Source organism: Canis lupus, chromosome 37, assembly GCF_011100685.1.
Source record: "Canis lupus familiaris isolate Mischka breed German Shepherd chromosome 37, alternate assembly UU_Cfam_GSD_1.0, whole genome shotgun sequence".
Taxonomy (NCBI): Eukaryota; Metazoa; Chordata; class Mammalia; order Carnivora; family Canidae; genus Canis; species Canis lupus.
The window spans coordinates 11,971,641-11,994,167 of record NC_049258.1 but is presented as its reverse complement, the minus strand read 5'-3'; the positions used below and the strand labels follow the sequence as shown (position 1 = coordinate 11,994,167).

At 36.8% G+C, this 22,527-nt stretch overlaps 1 protein-coding gene across 8 annotated transcripts in view; it reads right to left on the bottom strand.

Annotated features, from left to right (window-relative positions):
• Positions 1-22,527, bottom strand: part of CYP20A1 (cytochrome P450 family 20 subfamily A member 1) — a 57,756-nt gene that overhangs the window by 6,978 nt on the left and 28,251 nt on the right. For all 8 annotated transcript variants that reach the window (XM_038585485.1, XM_038585486.1, XM_038585487.1 and 5 more), the window contains 6 exons: positions 18,220-18,298; positions 12,917-13,032; positions 11,906-11,960; positions 9,478-9,598; positions 5,592-5,703; positions 4,352-4,416 (listed from right to left, as the gene is read on the bottom strand). In XM_038585485.1, the coding sequence (XP_038441413.1) occupies positions 4,352-4,416; positions 5,592-5,703; positions 9,478-9,598; positions 11,906-11,960; positions 12,917-13,032; positions 18,220-18,298 (548 nt within the window). The remainder of the gene's footprint in view (positions 1-4,351; positions 4,417-5,591; positions 5,704-9,477; positions 9,599-11,905; positions 11,961-12,916; positions 13,033-18,219; positions 18,299-22,527) is intronic.

The following is a 22,527-nucleotide window of genomic DNA, read 5'->3' as shown; positions in this document are numbered from 1 at the left end:
TGTTCTAGTACTGTGTAAAATACTATTCATACTTTACATCGTACTTTGTTAATGTGAAAGCAATCAAATCCCTTCCTGAGAAAGACTGGAAGATGGGCATTTGCCTGCCCCCTTTGGATTGAACATTGGAGGGTAGCCACAGTAAGTACATGCATGCCTATTAACAAGTACTTTTTTTTTTTTTAACATCTATTTATTTATTCATAAGAGACACAGAGAAAGAGGCAGAGATATAGGCAGAGGGAGAAGCAGGCTTCCCGCAAGGAGCCTGATGCAGGACTCCATCCTGGATCCCATGAGCCAAAGGCAGATGCTCAACCGTTGAGCCACCCAGCAGTCCCTTAACAACTACTTCTTTGTTTGCTATTGTCTTGTGATACTTATGAATACAAGATCCCCTGGCTACCAGAGTTAGGTAATTTGGGACATGTCCCTCAGATAGCAGCTATAAAATTGGGATCCTAGATGTGTACACAAGGGAGTTGCTTAGTTTTATTTTGGAGTAAATTGGATGAAGATCATGCCTACTGACTCCCCCAGGCTTCAGGGAGGACCATGATCGTTACAAGGAGATGTGTGCTGACTAGAAGTTGGCCCCTCAGGCAGCAGCTTCTAAAATATGCAGGAACCTCCTTCCAGGAAGAGTTTTTGCCTGTTCTCTTTTTGCTGAGACCTGGGGCAAAAGCCACAGGAAGTGTTTGTGTTCCCATCATACACCATTAAGAACTGCTTCTTGGGGATCCCTGGGTGGCTCAACGGTTTAGCGCCTGCCTTTGGCCCAGGGCGCGATCCTGGAGTCCCAGGATCAGGTCCCGCGTTGGGCTCCTGGCATGGAGCCTGCTTCTCCCTCCTCCTGTATCTCTGCCTCTTTCTCTCTCTCTCTCTCTGTCGATCATAAATAAATAAATAAATAAATAAATAAATAAATAAATAAATAAATCTATCTTTAAAAAAAGATTTATAAAAAAAAATAAATAAAGAACTGCTTCTTTGTTCTCTATAAGCCTGTGGGACTTGTGAACACAAGCCCTGTTAGTTTTTAGAGTTAAGTATTTTAGAAACCCATATTTTGGGTGGGAGTCTTCAATTTGGGGCAGTAACTGTACAGTCCAAACCTTTTGATTCTCAGGGAGAAGCTGGCAGTTGGGGGCTTCCTCTCAATTAAATGGCACTGTGCTGGGAGTGGGTTTATGGTAAGAGTGTGTCTCACCCTTTCCTATACATTTCTTTCTTTTTCTTTTTCTTTTCTTTCTTTTCTTTCTTTTCTTTTCTTTTCTTTTTTTTCTTTTCTTTTCTTTTCTCTCTTTCTCTCTTTCTTTCTTTCTTTCATCTATTCATGAGAGAGACACAGAGAGAGAAGCAGAGACATAGGCAGAGGGAGAAGCAGGCTGCATGCAGGAAGCCCAATGCGGAACTTGATCCCTGGACTCCAGGATCACCTCCTGAGCCAAAGGCAGACGCTCAACTGCTAAGCCACCCAGGCTTCCCTTCTACACATTTCAGTATGTGTATTTTCTCATTTGCCCAATGTGATAAGACACTCAGCTAGCTTCTGGATTTCTCTAAAAGGTAACTGTTCCATGCAGAGCAACACTGAGTGTGCCCATGAAAGGAAGGAAATTCAGGAGCCTGCTATATCACCTTTTGGTCTCAGTCCATACTGAGGTTTCTGATACTTGCCTTCATTCTTTTCAGTTGAGAATTTTATATGTTAGTCTGGTTTTTAAATGTGATAATGTTTCATAATTTACTATAGAGTAATATTTACATTATTATCTATTTAAATCACAGAACTTGACCCAGGTTTTCTTGCTCTGAAACACTGCCAATATGGTAATAGTAATAATGTATTTCTATCATTTCTTTTTAAGATTTATTTATTTAAGAGAAAGAAAGACAGCAAGACCAGGGGGATAGGTAAAAGGAGAGAATCTCAAGCAGAGTGCAGAGCCCAATGAAGGGCTTGATCTCACAACCTGAACCAAAATCAAGAGTTGGACACTAAACTGACTGAACCAACCAGATACCCCTCTATCATTTCTTTTTATTAAATAAATCATATCCAGATATTTTTCTATAGGGAGAATATGTTAATGTCAGTTACTCAAAAAGAAAACTTATTAAAACTAATGAAATACTACCACCTATCTATTAGAATAGCTCAAACAAACAAAGAAACAAAAGAACAAAACAAATCAGTGATAGCAGTCAGTGCTACTGAGGCTGTAGAGAAGATGAATCTCTCAAGCACTGCTGGTGAAAAACTCTGAAAAACAGCCTGGCGGTTTCTTGCAAAACTAAATGTGCACTAAACTATATGACCCAGCAATTGCATTGTTGGGCATTTATCCCAAAGAAATGAAATCTTATGTTCATACAAAAACCCTTACATGAATATTCATAGCAGCTGCATTACCAAAACAACCCAAATGTTCTCCAGTGGATGAAAGACTGAAAAACTATGGTATCTCCATATAAAAGAATACTATGCAGCTATAAAATGGGATGAAACATACTACATTTGCCTCAAGAGCATTAAGTTTAGTGAAAAAAGTTAATCTCTTCATCCTTGTCTCTGTGTGACAGTTATTTTTAAACAGTAAGTAATTGTCTCTACAGAGTCTCAGTCTATGTACATTTTTGTTAGTGTGAACTGTCTCACAAGGGGAGGTGCCCAGCTTCAGAAAGGTTTTCATTAGTATTAAAATTATTACTAACATTTCCTAAATCTGATTATATTTGATTCCTAGAAATAATTTCCACATTTTAACATATATATTTTTTTTAATATTTTCAATTTGCGACCTAGATTCTCTTTTTTGAGGGACAGGAATAGTGTCAAAAGTTCCAGCAAAGTTCTTATATTTTTCATATTACACTTCAAATTTAGCAAAAACTTGGCATTTTCCACATGGTAATTTTTAAAACAATTTTAAAATTGGAAATACTAGTTTTTTAAAATTATAAGCATAAATTTTTCCACCAATGTATATCTTCAATTTTGTTATATCATTTGGAATATAAAATTTACTTTTTACTTACAGCAAATTTTAAGATTGTTATTTCATTTATTAGATTTCTTTTAATATAATTATAATATTAAAAACTAAAATAAGAACACTTAATAAACCCATTAATACACTCCAAAACTAGGCACAAGTATTTTAATCATGCCACCAACCCTGTCTCACTACACTTAACACAGTTATATTTTATTTTTTTATTTTTAAGTAATCTCAACACCCAATGTGGGGCTCAAACCTACAACTCCAAAATCAAGAGTTGCATACTCCAAAGACTGAGCCAACCAGGCACCCACAACACCTGTCTTAACCCCAATCAACTTAATATATAACCTTCTACCAGGGCAGTAAATCTTAACCCTTTTTTTAAAGATTTTATTTATTTACTCATGAGAGAGAGAGAGAGGCAGAGACACAGGCTGAGGGAGAAGCAGGCTCCATGCAGGGAGCCCGATGTAGGACTTGATCTCGGGTCTCCAGGATCACAACCTGGGCCAAAGGCAGGCACTAAACTGCTGAGCCACCCGGGCTGCCCTTAACCACCCCCCCCCTTTTTTTTTTAAGATTTTATTTATTTATTTCACAGAGAGACAAGGCATAGGCAGGGGGGAGAGGGAGAGGAAGAGGGAGAAGCAGGCTCCTTGATACATCCCAGGACCCAGGAAGCTAAGGCAGACACTTAACCGACAGGATTTTACTTGATGCCTATCTAGAAAGCCAACAGTAGCAGCTTTGTTCTTCACCTTTTCTTTCTCCTGCCATTCTCATATATAACATGTATAGAAACATCTACTTTCTGAATTTGACTAAAGAGATTAATAATTGAGACCAACAGCAGGAAAACAAAGAAACTGCATAAGAACACTAACTTACCAACAAAAGAATTCCAAAATTCCACTGAAATTAAAGTATAGTTGTAGAGATTAAAAGGATCTTAGGATAGAAGTGATAATAGGAAAGACAATGAGTAGCAGATAGCAGATTCATGAAAGAAAGTAGTGAACAGAAGATACCAAAGAGGGATGCCTGGATGGCTCAGAGGTTGAGCATCTGCCTTCAGCTCAGGCCGTGATCCCGGGGTCTGGGATAGAGTCACACACTGGGCTCCTTGCAGGAAGCCTGCTTCTTCCTCTATGTCTCTGCCTCTCTCTCTGTGTCTCTCATGAATAAATAAATAAAATCTTAAAAGAAAAAAGAAGATACCAAAGAGAAGGGAGTGGCTTTTATATTATATCATTATCACACTTAAATTTTCTCCTCAAAACTTACAAAAGGAATGCAAAACACATAAAAATCAATAATTACAAAGATAAAGAGCTATTTCATACTTGTGTGGTGATGGCCAAGTCCTGGGATCCTGCAGTATCACACCAAGTGCATAAAGAACAAGGGTCTGCAAAAAAATTACTCTAGTTAGTCAAGGCTTAACAGAGACAAAATGACTGCCAGAGAAACAACTCATCCTAAATGCTCTTTTAATATAGATAATCAATACAAAATAAAAATAGAAAGTAATTAAAGAAAAGGTCATTATTTTGATGATTTTTACAGTAGAGAAGGCCTCCCTAGGCATGACAAAATCTGGCAATCATAAAGGAATAACAGACCTAACCATGATCATTTAAAACCTGCATCCAGTAAAAACAAAACATACCAAAATCACTAGTAAAAGATAAATAGTAGGAAAAATATATTTTCCATATAATTGAGTGTATGTACAATATACAAAAAGATATATAAGTTTACTAGAAAGAAAAATGACTTACAAGCACATAATTCACAAAAGAAGAAATACAAACTGTTAAATATGTATGAAAAGCTGCTCAATCTCTCCAATGATCAAGGAAAAGCAAATTAAAATAATGGGACAATATTTCATATAAGAAATATGTAAAAAAATTCATAAATCCAGAGTAGGTGAGGATATGAAGAGAAATAGCACTCACACACATTGTTGCTAAAAATATATATTGCCTCTTAGGGGGCAATTTAAATTTAACATATATAAGCACTTTGACCCTAAAACTCTATTTCTAAGGCTCTACTCAATACCTATACAAGTATATGATTTGTAATAACAAAAAGTTGATGTAATCTAAATTTCCACCAATGGAGACTGCATTTACTATAAACACACTCTTCCAATGGAATAATATATATCCATTAAAAATAGTAAGTTGGATCTATATCAACTACCAGTTGTACTAATTAACCACAATACACCTAATGCAAGCAAATTAATGAATATATGAAAAGCGACCTTTCACATATAAATTCAATTTTTAAAATACATACATATATGTGTATATACACATACAGAGTAATATACATACATAGAAAAAGATCTACAAAAATACACAGCAAAGTATTAACAGTAGTACATGTGAAGAAGGGAGCCTTTCTTTTATATTGTTTATACCCTAAAACGACATATATCATTGTCATTTAAAATAACTATGTCTTCAATTTAATAACAGGTCATTTATTGGACATTTTAGACAATTCAATACACACTGAAAGAACTGAAAAAAATAACTGAATAAGTTAAGTATGCCAAATGTTTCCTACCTCTCTAGGAATAATAAATTTGTCAATCTTTCCTTCAATATCTTGAAGCCGGGCAGAAACTGGGGTCAGTTTGGCAGTCCGAACAGTTTCACAAAGTACGTGCCGACAATATCTGTTTAAAAGAATTTTTTTTTTACAGTTCTTAACTCTAGGAAAGGCAGTTTGAAATGTATGTACATTTTTAAATGTCATTCAACAACTTTAATAATCTTCCAAATTTGAAATAGTTATATAATTCTAATTTGCTTGAAAATAAGTTATATATTAGAGGTATATAAAGTACAGATAGGTATAAATTTTAACAAATAAAAAAAACTTTAAGAGTACTAGAATAAAACTCAAAACAGTATTTTTATTATTGAGTAGAAAAGTCCTTTATTTTTAATAAAAGATTTTAGAAATTTTAATAAAGAACTTTCCTCCTCAAAAATTATAAAAATACTGACACAATGACAGAAACCATAAGAAAAATACAAGTAATCCAACTATGGAAATTTTTTTTTTACATATTTGCAATCACAAGTACAACTGAAAAACAACTGGGAAAAATAAGTATGTATATTTGTAATGTCTAAAAGCTCTTTAAAAATCCATAATTAAAATCATCAAACACCCCAACACAAATATGTACAGGGAATAAAAAAAAAACAATTCACATACAACAAAATACAAATGGTCGAGAAACATGTGAAATGATACTCAACCTCCTTAACAATGGAAAGATTGCCAATTAAAGCAAAATTTTTTACTTGTCAGAATAGCAAAAATGAAAAATAATGACAATAGACAATACTAATAAAAATGGGGGAAAATACATTATCCAGTTGTTCAAAGTATAAATTGGTACACTCTTTCTGAAGGGTAACTTGGCAATATGTCTAAAAATATTAGGCATACATCACAATAATAAAAGCTAAAATGCATTGAAATCTTAACACAAGCCAATTCTTTTAAATACTTTCTATGCAGTATCTCATTTAATCCTTATAAGAACCTCATGGATGCTATTTCTGTTTTAATTTTATAGATTTTTAAGAAATAAGGCAATTGTCTAAGATCACATAGCAGGGAAGTGATGTCAACAGGATTCAAACCCAGGTCTGCCTTACTCTATAGTCCCCAATCATAAATACTAGATTATTGTATATATCCTTAAATATCAATCTCATCTTTAGGACTTTATTAACAGAAACAACTGGAAATTTAAATAAAAATGCAAGCGTTGGAATTTTGATTGTTTATAATACTTAAAAACAACAAAACAAAAAAGGAAACATCCTTCTTTCCTTCTTTGAACAAGTATTTATTGGGTACCTGCTACATTAGAAGCACTGAGTTAGATACTGAGCTACAAGAGTGAATAGGACAGATACAAAGGCACTCAAGGTCTAGTTGGCATGGAAAGAGAGAGAGGTAGGATGAACAAGGATTGTTCAAGGATTAACAGTTTAAAAAGCACAGTAACTGTGATGATAAAGCAAATTCAAGGTTTTGGAGAACACATGGCAGAAGCATCTAACTGAAGAAAGGACTTTGTAGAGAATTAAGCACCTGAGGCTAGGACCTGCAGGAAAAACTGGAGTTAGCTAGAAGAAGAGAAAGGAAGAGAGAATCTAGACAAAGAAGTAGTCTGCAAAAGCCAGGAGATAAGAAAGAGTACTGCAGCTTTGAAGAAACAAAACAACTTCAGTATAGCTAAATTTAAGGTATGAACAGACACAAATAAGAGATAAGGTGGGAAAGGAATATAAGGACTAGCTCTTGAAATGTCTCATAAACCATGTTGGTGAGTTTAAATTTTATCTTAAGGGCAACCAGACATCGCTGAAAGATTTTCAACCGGTGAGTCATCTGCCCAGATGTTGACTCCACAGGTATAAAAAGATTACTAGAACAGTGATTCTCAACATTAAAATTAGAAATAGAACATATTGAAATCATCTGAGAAGCTTTTGAAAACTTCTGATGCCCAGAGACTGTTGGTTTGGAATTGGTCCTAAGTTATCTGTATGTTTAAGCACCTAAAGTGTTTACTGCATGGAGTCACAGGCTCCAGTAGCAATTTGGAGACTGGATTAGAGGGAGCAAGATCCAAGGCTGTTGAAACATCCCAGGCAAGTTGACAGTGGTCTGAATAGAGTGGGGACAATGAAAAGAACTAAAATTAAACTTCCAGGTAAAAGATGTTTGGAAAGTATAATCAACAGAACTTAACTGCTAACTGGGTGTGGTAGAGTTATACATTTAAGAATACTGCCCAAAAAATATTTAGAAAAAAGAAGGAATTGACAGAAGAATTCTATTTTTATATTTTAAAACTTTCTGAAATTTTTTATTTTAAATATATATGCATATATATGGAGAAAAATCTAGAAAAATAGTAGAAATAGTTAACAATTGTCATCTCTTAAGGATACATTTACAGAAAACCTTCACTTTCCACTTCATACTCTTCTGCATTATAAAAACTTCAAGTGACAAGTATTACTTTAAAATGAAAAATTGTTATATTTAAGGTAATAAAGAAAACTTATAACATTTTGAAGAATTTGTTAACAGAAGTCTCCCTATCTTCTTTTCTATGATTAAAAGAGGCTCCAAGATAGAGTTGATTGCCTACTGTCCAGGCTCAAACTTCTAACAGTCATAGTTGCTATTTTTAAAATATCTTTTTTAAAAAAATTTTATTTATTTATTCATGAGAGACACACAGAGAGAGAAGCAGAGACATAGGCAGAGGGAGAAGCAGGCTCCACTCAGGGAGCCCGATATGGGACTCGATCCAGGATACCTGGATCATGCCCTGAGCCAAAAGCAGATGCTCGACCACTGAGCCACCCTGGTGTCCCTTAAAAAATCTTTTTAATTAAAGTATTATCTACATATAAAAATCTGTTTTACCTATACAATGTGGTAAATGTTAGTAACTGTGTACAATTCTGCTACCACAACCATCATCAAGATATAGAACAGTTTCTTCACCCTAAAAACTTTTCTCATTCTCCCTGCCAGTTGATCCCCTCCACATTACTGGCCCCAAACAACCACCAATCTGCTTCCTATCACAGTAGTTTCACCTTAATGAAATCACATTGTATACAGTCTTTATGTTTCACCTCTTTTACTTAACATAATGACAGTTATCCACTTTGTTGTACATATTGATATTCTATTACTTTTTACCACTTGGGAAGATTCCAAGGTACAGATATAACACAATTTGTTTTTGTATTCACCAGTTGATAAATATCTGAACTGCTTCCAGTTTTTTGCTATCATGAATAATATTGCTACAAACATTTGCATAAATGTCTCTGTATGCACATATTTTTTCATTTCTCTTGGGTAAATTTCTCTTGGAGAATTTTTGGGTTGTATGGTAAGTGTATGTTTAACTGCCACACTTTTCCAACAGGTCTGTACCATTTAGCATTTCCATCAACAAAATAGGAGTGTCCACTTACTTAAACATCACTGATACTATTTTATATAGTCTAATGTAAAGGTTTCCCAAAACTACCTTATGATTTTAAAAAGCAAATTAAATTATCTAATAAAATATGTATGTAAATATTTTAAGTCCTATAAAAATATATAACCTTTCCTAGATGTTATCATTAGCTTTATTTTTTTAAGACTTTATTTATTCATGACACAGAGAGAGAGAGAGAGGGGCAGAGACATAGGCAGACGGAGAAACAGGCTCCATGCAGGGAGCCCAATGTGGGACTTGATCCCAGGTCTCTGGGATCATGCCCTGGGCTGAAAGCAGACACCCAACTGCTGAGCCACCCAGGGATCCCTTATCATTAGCTTTCAATAAGATAGTTAAACTACATCAAGTTTACCTATTAATGATCTCCTCTTCTTTTTATTGTATTCTTACCTGAGCTGCTCAATTTTCTCTGGAGTAATAGGATCCTTTCCAAAAACATGGTCTATCTCTTCATAAAGTTTTTTCTGAACCTCTTCAGAGGTGGTTAAAAAACAGATTGCCCAGGTGCACACTAAGTAAAAATGTATATTAATAACAATGAAAATAACAAATTCATAGTTTGGGTGTAGAATAAGATAAAATATACTATTTTTTTCTTGTATTTTCTTTTCGGATATGGAAGATACATAAATGCTACCAAAAAATAAAACAAGATTGTTCACAAGATTTGTACTTCTTTGAACAGAACATGAATATTTATATAATACTCCTAAAGAGATCTGCAATTTCTTTCTTAAAACTGGCAAGTAACTGAAGCCAAAAATGCATTTTACCTTCAGTTAAACCGTAATGATAATAAATAAACTCCATTATCTGGAGGAGTGTTAAATGTTGGTAACTGTAATGGATTGTCTGGTTCACCCAACCTTGTGTAATAAAAATATTGATTTATCAGTTCTTTCAGGAGACCTAATGAAATGATTCATACAAATTAAAGTAGCAGGATATTTACCTATATATACATCAATATTCTAAATTTTTATTTGTAATGGTAAATACACTGGATCAAGAATGGGCACTGGTGGGATCCCTGGGTGGCGCAGCGGTTTGGCGCCTGCCTTTGGCCCAGGGCGCGATCCTGGAGACCCGGGATCGAATCCCACGTCAGGCTCCCGGTGCATGGGGCCTGCTTCTCCCTCTGCCTGTGTCTCTGACTCTCTCTCTCTCTGTGACTATCATAAATAAATAAAAATTAAAAAAAAAAAAAAAAGAATGGGCACTGGTTATTGCTTAGGATAATGGTCCTCAAAATCACTTGGGAATCGGTTGATGGCACAACCCCACATTCAGAGATCCTTTTCTTATTTTTTTAAAGATTTTATTTATTCATAAGAGACAAAAAGAGAGAGGCAGAGATACAGGCTGAGGGAGAAGCAGGATTCCTGCAAGAAGTCTGATGTGGGATTCGATCCCAGATCCTGGGATCACACCCTGGGTCAAAGGCCAACGCTCAACTGCTGAGCCACCCAGGCATGCCATAAATTCCATTTAAAAATATATATATTTTAATTATTTGATAGAGCGAGTGCAAGTGGAAGGGAGGAGCAGAAAGAGGAGATGCAAACTCCGTGTTGAGCAGGGAGCCCAATGTGGGGCTAGATGTGGAGCTCGATCCCAGGACCCTGGGATCATGACTTGAGCCGAAGGCAGACACTTAACCGACTGAGCCATCCAGGTGCCCCACCTAAATCCCATTTAATCTCTAATACCTGGACATCTCTAGATGTCAAAAAAAAATTTTTTTAAGATTTTATTTATTTATTCATGAAAGACAGAGAGAGAGAGGCAGAGACACAGGCAGAGGGAGAAGTAAGCTCCATGCAAGAAGCTCGATGTGGGACTTGAACCCGGGAATTCAGGATTATGCCCTGAGCCAAAGGCAGGTGCTCAGCTGCTGAGCCATCCAAGCGTCTCTAGATGTCAAAAATTTTACAAAGAAGAAAAACATAAGGGAAGTTTACATTTTTAAAAAAAAAAGATTTTATTTATTTATTCTTGAAAGACACAGAGAGAGAGAGAGAGGCAGAGACAGGCAGAGGGAGAAGCAGGCTCCATGTCAGCATCATGAAGCCTGATATGGGACTTGATCCCGGGATTCTGGGGTCACCTCCAAGACAAAGGCCGATGCTCAACCGCTGAGCCACCCAGGAATCCTGAAAGTTTACATTTTTAATCATTGTTTTTAAAGAGAGAATTGTAAATGAAATCCTTCAAATGAACATAATTTTTTTTATTTCAAACTGATGTTTTAATACTTCCTTTAGCATTTTTTATTAGTATATTTCTATAAACATATGCAAATTTCTATAAATACCATGTGAATGAATGGTACTCTGCTAAACTAAAAAGCAGTAAGGAAACTTAGAAATATATCACACATTTTAGAATTTTAAATAAAAGTCTCCTTCAATTCCACCAAGAGAGGAGTTCTTTTAAATCATGATTTCTGTGGCCTATATCCTCTGTTGGTAGACCTTAATAATAGCAAACTGGATTGGAGTCAAAGTGAAAAGCTGCAGCAGGAAATTGAAAAGCTCGCTGCTCTGGTTGGAAAGGTGTCAATAGCAGTTCATTTAAAGGCACTAACTAGAATTCACAATCCATAAACTGTGTCAAGAAATTTATGGCAATGTTCAGAGGTGGCATAGAGCACCTGGGGTGAAAAAAAAAAGGTAGCTGTGTGAATCAAGCCTTTCAAACAAGAATAAAAAAGTCTAAAAGAAAGAAAATTATAAAGAGGTCTTGCAAACAATGTTTCCTTTATTTTACCTGTGTATATTTTATAATCTATCTCAAAAAGAAATCAATTCATACTTACATTTTGCGGTTATTATGCAACTGGCCAGAGAAAATATCATACTGTCTTCAAGGATCTAGGAGAGGAAACTAAGTTTAGAAAGTGTAAAATGTAAAGTGGCCTGTATTAGACCCTACTAAAATAACCTATAGTATAGAATTAGGGTCAAGAAAAAGGAAAAAAGCATAGTATTTCTTTACAATGTTTTCAGTTAAAAAAAAAAAAAAAAAAAAAGGCGCCTGCCTTGACCCAGGGCGCGATCCTGGAGACCAGGGATCGAATCCCGCATCGGGCTCCCAGTGCATGGAGCCTGCTTCTCCCTCTGCCTGTGTCTCTGCCTCTCTCTCTCTCTCTCTGTGTGACTATCATAAATAAATAAAAAAAAATTTAAAAAAAAAAAGGTAAAACACAACCTAAAAACTGCACTGGCTTTTTGATGCAATAAACATTTATTGGTGTTATCACCGGCTCCTGCTCTGTGTTTTGCAAACAAACTGGCTCAGTGCCATCTTTCAGGCTTGGTCTGGTGCAGCAACGCAGCCTCACGAACAGTGGAGGAGAGGCTGCTGCTGTCCTTGGGGTCTCACTCAGTTTCTGCACCTTCACACATCCAGAAAACCATTCTATGAAGACTTGTATGTGGAGAGTGGGCAAAAGATTCCCACCATGAACAGGTGTGGAAATGATGGCTCCACTCTCATCCTTGGCCTGACAATAACACAAACAAGTGGCACGCCAGGGGTAACACAGGCGCTCTGGGAGCAAGCCAAGCTGCCAAACCTAGTCATGTAAGTCCTCCTCTTTTATGATTGGGGAATTTGATTCAATATTTGCCTACCCAAAAGTAAATAATACACAGTTGCTTCAAAGAGCTAAAGAACAAGAGACCAAATACTTGTACTATTTATGGATGATGTACAATAAAAGAGAAGCCATTGAATATTAGGAGGGCATCTGGATTAAAGTGAATTCAAAGCACATTATACATGTATGATCATTGTTTACTTGATAAACATTTAACAATCACATCACCTGTTGGTCATTAAGGTTCCCTTGTACTAAGGAATCAATGAAAATATGTTGGCTGAAGTTCTTTCCTTTTCGTTCTTTTATGATTTTCTTTAAAATAGATTCCAGTTGCATAAGAGCTTAGAGAAGAAATACAAAAAAGATTTTAGAATAAGCACTTATAAAGACTGAACTTTTAAAAATATTTCTGTACAATGTTGCTGTGTGCAGAATAAAACTTAAAAAAGAGTTATACCCAACAATTTTTAAGAAGCTGATTTATATTTAGATTCATCAACTTTTCTTTTTGCTAAATTTTACATACAAAAATCTGCATAAACTATATGTACAATTTAAGGGATAATTATAAATTATATGCTATCACCATAGTATCACTACCCAGGTCAAGAACTAGAACTAACGCCAGCACCTGGAAAGCCTTCACACACATAAACCTCTCCTCTGATACTGTCTACTTTCCTTCTAAATTCTGCCCTCTTAACTCCACTCTTTTCCCACATCAGGAATTTAGGGGGGGAGGATCCCTGGGTGGCTCAGCGGTTTAGCGCCTGTCTTCGGCCCGGGGCGTGATCCTGGGGTCCCGGGATTGAGTCTCACATTGGGGTCCCTGCATGGAGCTGGCTTGTCCCTCTGCCTGTGTCTCTGCCTCTCTCTCTCTCTCTCTCTGTCTCTCATGAATAAATAAATTAAATCTTTAAAAAGGGACAGAAACAGATGTGAAATAATCAGAATTGTAAATTTCTGAAACCAAAAAGATATAGGATAAATAACTTCTATCCAACAGCCAAAATTATCCAGGGGTCATTCCTCAGTCTCCATCTTACTTGACCCGTCAAGGGATTTGATGATGTTGATCAAATACTCTCTAAGTGTTAAGATTTTCATTTGGATCTTGGAATTCCATGCTCTCCTGGACCCCATACCTTCCCCTACTTTGCTGCCTGCTCATTTTCAGTGGCCTTTTGATGATTCTTTCTCATTTCTCAAACTTCTTAATCATAGAATGTCCAAGGTCAGGACTCAGTTTTTGGACCTCTCTTCTTTTTCTATTTACATTCATTACCTTGATGGTCACTAGTCTCAAGGCTTTAAATACAATCTATGGACTGAATACTCCTAAATTAATATTTCCAGTCAGGATCTCTTTCCTCTGAACTCCAGATTCATATAGCTAACAACTAATTTAGCATCTCCACTTAGATGTCTGAAGCCTATTAAACATAACATATGCACAAATGAACTCTTGATCTTTCCCCTCCCAAACCAGATCTTCCCAAGTCTGCCCCATCTCCCTAACAACCTCATTTTCCAAATATTCAGGCCTAAAACCTTGGTGTCTCCTTCTCCCTTACATCATACAACTAACCTGTCAGCTAGTGTTGGTATTCTAACTTCAAAATACAGAATTACTCTTCCTTACTTTTTTTTTTATTCTGTATTTTCTGCTGTCCACCACCTAGTCCGAGTCACATTATTTCTCTTGCATGGTTCATTGCAACAGCCCTTGATTAGTCTCTCTGCTTCTGTTCTAGGTGCTCATAATGTATCACAGCAGCCAGAATGACCCTTTAAAAACATAACTCAGGGATCCCTGGGTGGCGCAGCAGTTTGGCGCCTGCCTTTGGCCCAGGGCGCGATCCTGGAGACCCGGGATCGAATCCCACGTCAGGCTCCCGGTGCATGGAGCCTGCTTCTCCCTCTGCCTATGTCTCTGCCTCTCTCTCTCTCTCTCTCTCTATCATAAATAAAGTAAAATAAAAATAAAATAAAAAATAAAATAAAATAAAAACATAACTCAGATTGGGGCACCTGGCTGACTTGGTAGAGCATGCAACTTTTAATTTTTTTTTAAGATTTTATTTATTTATTCATGACAGAGCAAGAGAGAGAGGCAGAAACAGAGGCAGAGGGAGAAGCAGGCTCCATGCAAGGAGCCTGATGCAGGACTTGATCCTGGGACTCCGGGATCACAACCTGAGCCAAAGACAAGTGTTCAACCACTGAGCCCCCCAGGTGTCCCAAGAGCATGCAACTCTTGATCTCAGGGTTGTAAATTAGAGCCCCACATTGGATGTAGAGGTTACTTAAAATTTTTATTATTTTTTCTAAATAAAATCTTAAAAAAAAACATAACTCAGATTATAACTGCCAAGACTTTCCAGTGGCTTCCTATCTCATAGTAACAACCTAGTCGCACAAAGAGCTATCCCCCCAGTCTTTCTGGCCTCATTTCTCTACTTCTACTCTTGTGACTGACTTTACTCCAGCCAAAAAGTTCTTTGTATACCAAATATACCAGAATCCCACCTCAAGGACTTTGCAGTTACTTTTCCTCTACATAGAATCTTTTTCCTTTGGACATGTGGAGAGCCACATGATCTGCCCTCAATGGTTTCCTTATGTCTTCCAAGTGTTAGCTCAAGTCACCTAATCTTACTGAGGCCCTTCCTAATCTTTTTTTTTTTTTTTAAGATTTATTTATTTATTCATTCAGAGAGAGCGAAGAGAGAGGCAGAGACACAGGCAGAGGGAGAAGCAGGCTCCCTGCAGGAAGCCCGATGTGGGACTCAATCCCCGGTCTCCAGGATCACACCCCGGGCTGCAGGCGACGCTAAACCGCTGCGCCACCGGGGCTGCCCGAGGCCCTTCCTAATCTATTTAAAATTGCAACCTCCCCATTCCTAGCACACCTTATCCTCCTTCTTGATTTAATTTTTTCCATGGCCCTTTTCATCTTTTAACACACTATTTGGTTTACTTATTTAGATTACTGTCTGCCACTTCCCACTAGAATGTGGTACCACAAAGATAGGCATTTTTGTTTTGTTTTGTTTTGTTCATGGACATCTCTCCAGCACCAAAAATATACCATAATATTATAGATATTCAGTAAATAGTTATAGAATTGCAGAAATGTAACACATTAGTGATTAAAATGAAAAATTAGGGCAGCCCAGGTTGCTCAGTGGTTCAGTGCTGCCGTCAGCCCAGGGCTTGATCCTGGGAATCCAGGATCGAGTCCCACATCGGGCTCCCTGCATGGAGCCTCCATCTCCTTCTGCCTGTGTCTCTGCCTCTCTCTTTCTCTCTTTCTCTGTGTGTCTCTCATGAATAAATAAATAAAAATCTAAAATAAATAAATAAATAAATAAATAAATAAATAAATAAATGAAAAATTAACACTGTGATGCAGTGGTTCCTAACTTTGCTACAGATTGGAATCACCTAGGAAGCTTTTTTTAAAAAATCATAAAGTAGGGGCATCTGCATGGCTCAGTCAGTTAAGTGTCTGACTCTTGATTTTGGCTTGGGTCATAATTCGGGTAGAGAGATCCAGCCCTGTGTTGGGCTCCACAGTAGGCACGGAGTCTGCTTAAGATTTTCTCTCTCTCCTTCTATCCCACCACCCACTACTTTTGCTTTCTCGTAAAAAAAAAAAAAAAAAAAAAAAAAAATTGTAAAGTACAAGTCACACCTCATACCAATTAAATCCAAATGTTTAGGAATGGAAGCTTGGTGTCAATATTTATTATTTTTTAATTAATTATTTATTTATTTTGTAATCTCTACACCCAGTGTGGGACTGGAACTCATGACCCTGAGATCAAAAAGCCCAGGGATCCCTGGGTGGCGCAGCGGTTTGGCGCCTGCCTTTGGCCCAGGGCGCGATCCCGGAGACCCAGGATCGAGTCCCACATCAGGCTCCCAGTGCATGGAGCCTGCTTCTCCCTCTGCCTGTGTCTCTGCCTCTCTCTCTCTCTGTGACTATCATAAATAAATAAAAAATTAAAAGAAAAAAAAAAAACAAAAAGCCCATGTTCTTCTAACTGCACCAGCCAGGTGCCCCCTGTATTTCTTAAAACATTCAATGTGTAGCAGTTTGGGAACTATTGCTATATATTCTCAACCTTACCAATATATCAGAATACTCTGCAAAGCTAGATATATCACAGATATATCTAATGCACAGGGGGCCTCTCTCTTAGACTTTGAATAAACTGGTTTAGAGTGAAGCCTGAAATTCAGGGTTTTTTTAAGTTCTTGAGGGGATTTTAATGTACAGACCAGGTTAAGAATGACTCACTTAAACAAAGGATGCACTGATTCAGCCATGGAATCCTACTCACATAAATACCAAAGAATCATTTTCTTTCTTTTTTTTTTTTTCCAAAGAATCATTTTCAATAAAAGTTCAAATTTGATTTATGCCAGTGTTAAAACCTAAGGAACATAACATGTTAGAAAAGCTACTTTTATTTAGAATAAAAGAATATAAATTATTAATTTTTATTTTGTATTAATTGAACCAATATTTGTGAAATACATTTTTTATTAAGGGGAATTAGTCTTAATGCATCCATCAAGATAATCACAAAGGCAACAAAAACCAGAGTGCAGAAAATGTGTCTGTTAAATTGGCTTTTTTGGGTTTATGTTGGACATCAAGGGAATCACTAGAATGGTAAGCCCCATGAGGGTGGGGAATTTTGTCTCCTACACACAAAACAGTGCCTACAACCCTCAATAAACATTTATTGAAAGAATGAAGGATGAGAATACTGGGAAGCAATACGATTATATATGAAAAATAATCCACTGTTCCAATACAGCCCATGTATTTCAATTTACCCTGCTTCTAAAAAAAAAGAATTGAAGCAGGTCAAAATAAAGGTATTAAAGGATTACAATAATTAAATTACTGACAGAAGATATACAACCAAAATAGAATAATTTTGTGGAGTCATCTTAAACTAAAATTGCTATTTTTTTGTTAGATTTTACAAAGTTATAACTAATGCCCAACAATTTTGAAAATATTTTTACTCTTGTTATAATAGCAAGAATGTTATGTTGCTACATATTTTACAAATATCTATACAATATTTAAGTTGGTATTATTTCTTTAGCAATTCCTATCTATATTGTTGGACATTTAGATCGCTTCTGGTTTTCTATTTACAGAAATAGCACGACAAAAAAAAATAACATTTTTCTTCTCTTCGATAATTTCATTCATTATTTATGTATCTTAATATGTATTATCAAGTTTGCTTTCCTAAAACTATACCCTTACATTTTCCTATAGGCTATACCAGCCTCATTCTAGAGTGAGTACTAGAGTTTCATTTACTGATTCACTGCTTTTACCTCTCTTTTGTTTAGTAAAAAACTTTAATATAGGAAATGTAGGAGAAAAACATAAAGACAGAAAATATACAGGAATCTCATGATTCAGAGAGAATCTTATTAAAATTGGGGCACATATCCTTCTGTCATTACTATAATTTAAGAGTGGCAAAACTTACCATCTTCATATTGTTTTTTCCGAGTAGTACTTTTATCAAGTGATCCATCTAAAAAGCCTTTGCCAATCTCAGACCAAACCTGAAAATAGGAAAACATCTATTATCTAATAAAGTAGATTTTTTTTAGGTAATAACAAGCAATCTCAGCCAATAATTGAGGAACTCCTATCTTACCAACATATCTGATAATTAAGCTCTCCCTTTTAAGTGGGCTGAATAATTTACTTCATAGTCTCTGAGGATAGAATACAACTATATTTTAATAATTTCAGTCAGGGTACTTTAAAACTAATTATAACTAGAAAGTCAAAAGTCTCTTTTCTTTAAAAGGTGTAGGAATGGGGACTAAAAGGACATGGCAGTGGAGCCAATTTTCAACTTTATTTTAACAGTGGATAAATCAAATTCATAGGGAATTCCAAGTTTTCACTTCATCTATGATACAATAAGCATTGACTGAGATTCAGAAAAAAGGGTAAATATTTAGTCTAAGGTTTAGGGATAGTAAACAATTAAACAGAATTCTAATTATTTCTTTTTTTAAAAAATTTTTTCTTTATTTATGATAGTCACAGAAAGAGAGAGAGAGAGAGGCAGAGACATAGGCAGAGGGAGAAGCAGGCTCCATGCACCGGGAGCCCAACGTGGGATTCGATCCTGGGTCTCCAGGATCGCGCCCTGGGCCAAAGGCAGGCGCCAAACTGCTGCGCCACCCAGGGATCCCAATTCTAATTATTTCAAAACTGGATAATTAGTTCCTGAAAAAACCTTAGCTTATTGAAAATTTGTGAAAGAACATAGGGAAAGAATACAACATTCATGCTAAATATTTGAATAATTATTAATAGTTAAGAGTCCTTAACTCTTACCTTACAAAGATATATGTTATAGATTTTTTAAATGTGAAAATTTAAATTATTAAAAGTATTAAGAAAATGTAGAGTAAATGTTTATATTAGGATTACCCTTAAAGCAAGAAAGGAGGTTTTTGTTTCTGTTTTTTTATGAGCAGGGGGAAGGGGCAGAGGAAGAAACAGACTCCCCACTGAGCAAGGAGCCAGACACAGGGCTTGATCTCAGGACCCCAAGATCATGACCTAAGCCATCCAGGTGGATGGATCCAGGAAACAGAGCATGACACAGAGCAGAGGGCAAAAATTCATGATTCATTTAGCTACTTTATCCCAATGACAAAAAGCTGAACAGATTGAAAAATCAACAAGTCTTCTTGGACCCTAAGACAAGAGAAGACCCAGGGATTAAACAAACTGGGAAAAGAGGAAGATAGGAAAGGGCCCGGGATTAAAGAGACACGTGAAAACAGGGAGTTACCTCTTACCAGAGAGAGACCCACGAGCAGAAACCACCTCAGGAGCCAGTTCTGGGGTAGGAAAACCTGAACTGTAATTAACTGCTGGAGGTTCAGTGCACACAACTTTGAGAATTAAAACTCCAGGGAGACCCAATCATAGGCCAGATTCCCCCCCCCCCCAAATATTGTGAGATTTACCTCAAAGAGCTCAACCAGGTTCCCACAGTTAAAACTGAAGAAATTCCCCTTGGGCTTCTAGCAGGGGGACTGAAAAAGGAACCAATTTGAAATAAACCAGAACACTCTATTCTTCCTAACAAGGCCTGCCCTCAGAGCCTAACCTGCTGGGGTTTTGTTGGAGCCTAACTGTCTGGGACAAGGGAAATATCCCACTCCAGTCAGGGCTAGTGTTTTGTGTGGAAGAAGGAAAGTACCAAACTCCAGCCCACTAGCCATCCTGTCCCACCTAAATGAGGAGGAAAACCCCCCTGAGAAGCCCTTATGAAGTTCACAATCCAGAGGCACAGGCTCACTAAAAGACTGACACCTAATCATAGGACTATGGGACGCTTTCCCTTTCCCAACACCTCACCACCACATTACTAAAGGCCTATTGACACCAGTTTCTTTTACATGGTATATCACATACAGCTATCAAAAAAAAAAAAAATTACAAAGGCAGAGGAAACATAATTGAAGAAACAGAGCAAGCATGAGAATGTGGATATGGCAGGGACATTATCAGATAAGGAATTAATTAATTAATTAATTTAGGGCATGAGAGGTGGGGGGGGAGGGGGAGAAAGATAACCTCAAGCAGGCCTCACGCCCAGTGTGGAGCCCAACTCTGGGCTTGCTCTAACAACCCCAAGACCACAACCTGAGCCAAAACCAAGAGTTAGATGCCCAACGACTTAGCCACTCAGGTGCCTCCAGGAATTTAAAATAACTCTGCTTAATATGTTGCTAAAGGTTCTAAAGGATCCTTAGGTAAAGGATAAAGTACACAACATGCAAAAACAGACAGGCAATGTAAGCAGAGAGATGGAAATCCTAACAACCAAAACGAAATGCTAGAGATAAAAAACACTGCAGCAGTAATGAAGAATGCCTTTCACAGGCTTATTAGTACACTGGTCACAGCTTAGGAAAGAATCTCTAAACCAGAGGATATATAATAGAATCCTCAAAAACAGTTTCTTACAAAACTAAACATACTTTTACCAGCAATCACACCTCTTGGTATTTACCCAAAGGAGTTGGAAACATATCCACACAAAAAACCTGCATGCAGATTTTCACTGCAGCTTTGTTCATAACTGCCAAAACTGGTAAGCAATCAAGATACCCTTTAGCAGATGAATGGATAAACTGTGGTACATCCTGACAATGCAATACTATTCAGTGCTAAAATAAATGAGCTATCAAGCCATGAAAAGACATGGATGAAGCTTAAATGTAAGTGAAAAATATGTAAGTGAAGGAAGCCAATCTGAGAAGTCTACATACTGAATGATTCCAACTATATGACATTTCTAGAAAAGGCAAAACTATGAATACAATAAAATGATTGGTGCTTGCCAGAAAGAAGGGGCAGGAGGTGAATAGACAGGATTTTTAGGGCAGTGAAAATCCTTTATATGTTATTATAATGATAGATATACGTCATTATACATTTGTCCAAACCCACTGAATGAACAATACCAACTGTGAACCCTTGGAGTAATTATGGTATGTCAATATATAGGTTTATCCTTTGAAAAAAATGTACAATTCTGGTAAGTGATGTCCATAATGGTAAAGGCTATGCATGTGTGGAAGCAAGGCGTACACAAGAAACTTCTGTTATCTTCCTCTCAATTTTTGTTTTTCTTTTGAGAGGGAGAAGGAGAGAAAAAGTCCTAAGCAGGCTTCACACCCAGCACAGAGCCCAATGTGGGGCTCAATCTCACAAGTCTGAGATCATGACCTGGGCAGAAATCAAGAGTCAGATGCTTAATCAACTGAGCCACCAAGACCCCCTTTTTTTTTTTTTTTTTATTTATTTATGATAGTCACAGAGAGAGAGAGAGAGAGGCAGAGACATAGGCAGAGGGAGAAGCAGGCTCCATGCACCGAGAGCCCGATGTGGGATTCGATCCCGGGTCTCCAGGATCGCGCCCTGGGCCAAAGGCAGGCGCTAAACCGCTGCGCCACCCAGGGATCCCCAAGACCCCCTTTTCTATCAGTTTTATTGTAAATCCAGAATTGCATTTAAAAATAAATGCTTTTAAGCCCTATAAATGAAAACTGAGATAAAAATAAAGAGCTCTTGGGATCCCTGGGTGGCGCAGTGGTTTAGCGCCTGCCTTTGGCCCAGGGCGCGATCCTGGAGACGCAGGATCGAATCCCACGTCAGGCTCCCGGTGCATGGAGCCTGCTTCTCCCTCTGCCTATGTCTCTGCCTCTCTCTCTCTCTGTGTGTGACTATCATAAATAAAAAAATAAATAAATAAATAAATAAATAAATAAATAAATAAATAAAGAGCTCTTGGGCTACTGGCTGGCTTAGTCAGTAGAGCATGCAACTCTTGATCTTGGGGTCATGAGTTCAAACCCCACCGTGGGCACACAGTTTACTTTAAAAAATAAAGATAAAATTTAAAAAAATAAATAGCTCTTTCTGATTAGTAAGAAACACATCAGTAGGAATATAGGCAAAGGACATAAGAAAGTATCCTACAAAAGAAGCACAAGTGTTCAATAAAAATATTAAATGATGTTTAACCTCATAAACAATAAAAAATATAAATTATAATCATGTAATAACACTTTTGACTTATTACATAGGCAAATATTTAAAGGACCAATAACTCTAAATGTCAAGGAAAGAGCACACTAGCGTTGGGAAAATAATTGGGACAATGTTTTTGGAGGGGCATTTCAGAAACACAGTATGCAACTATATGTGAGGAGTACATTTTTCAGATTGACATCTGGAAATCAGTATACATTCT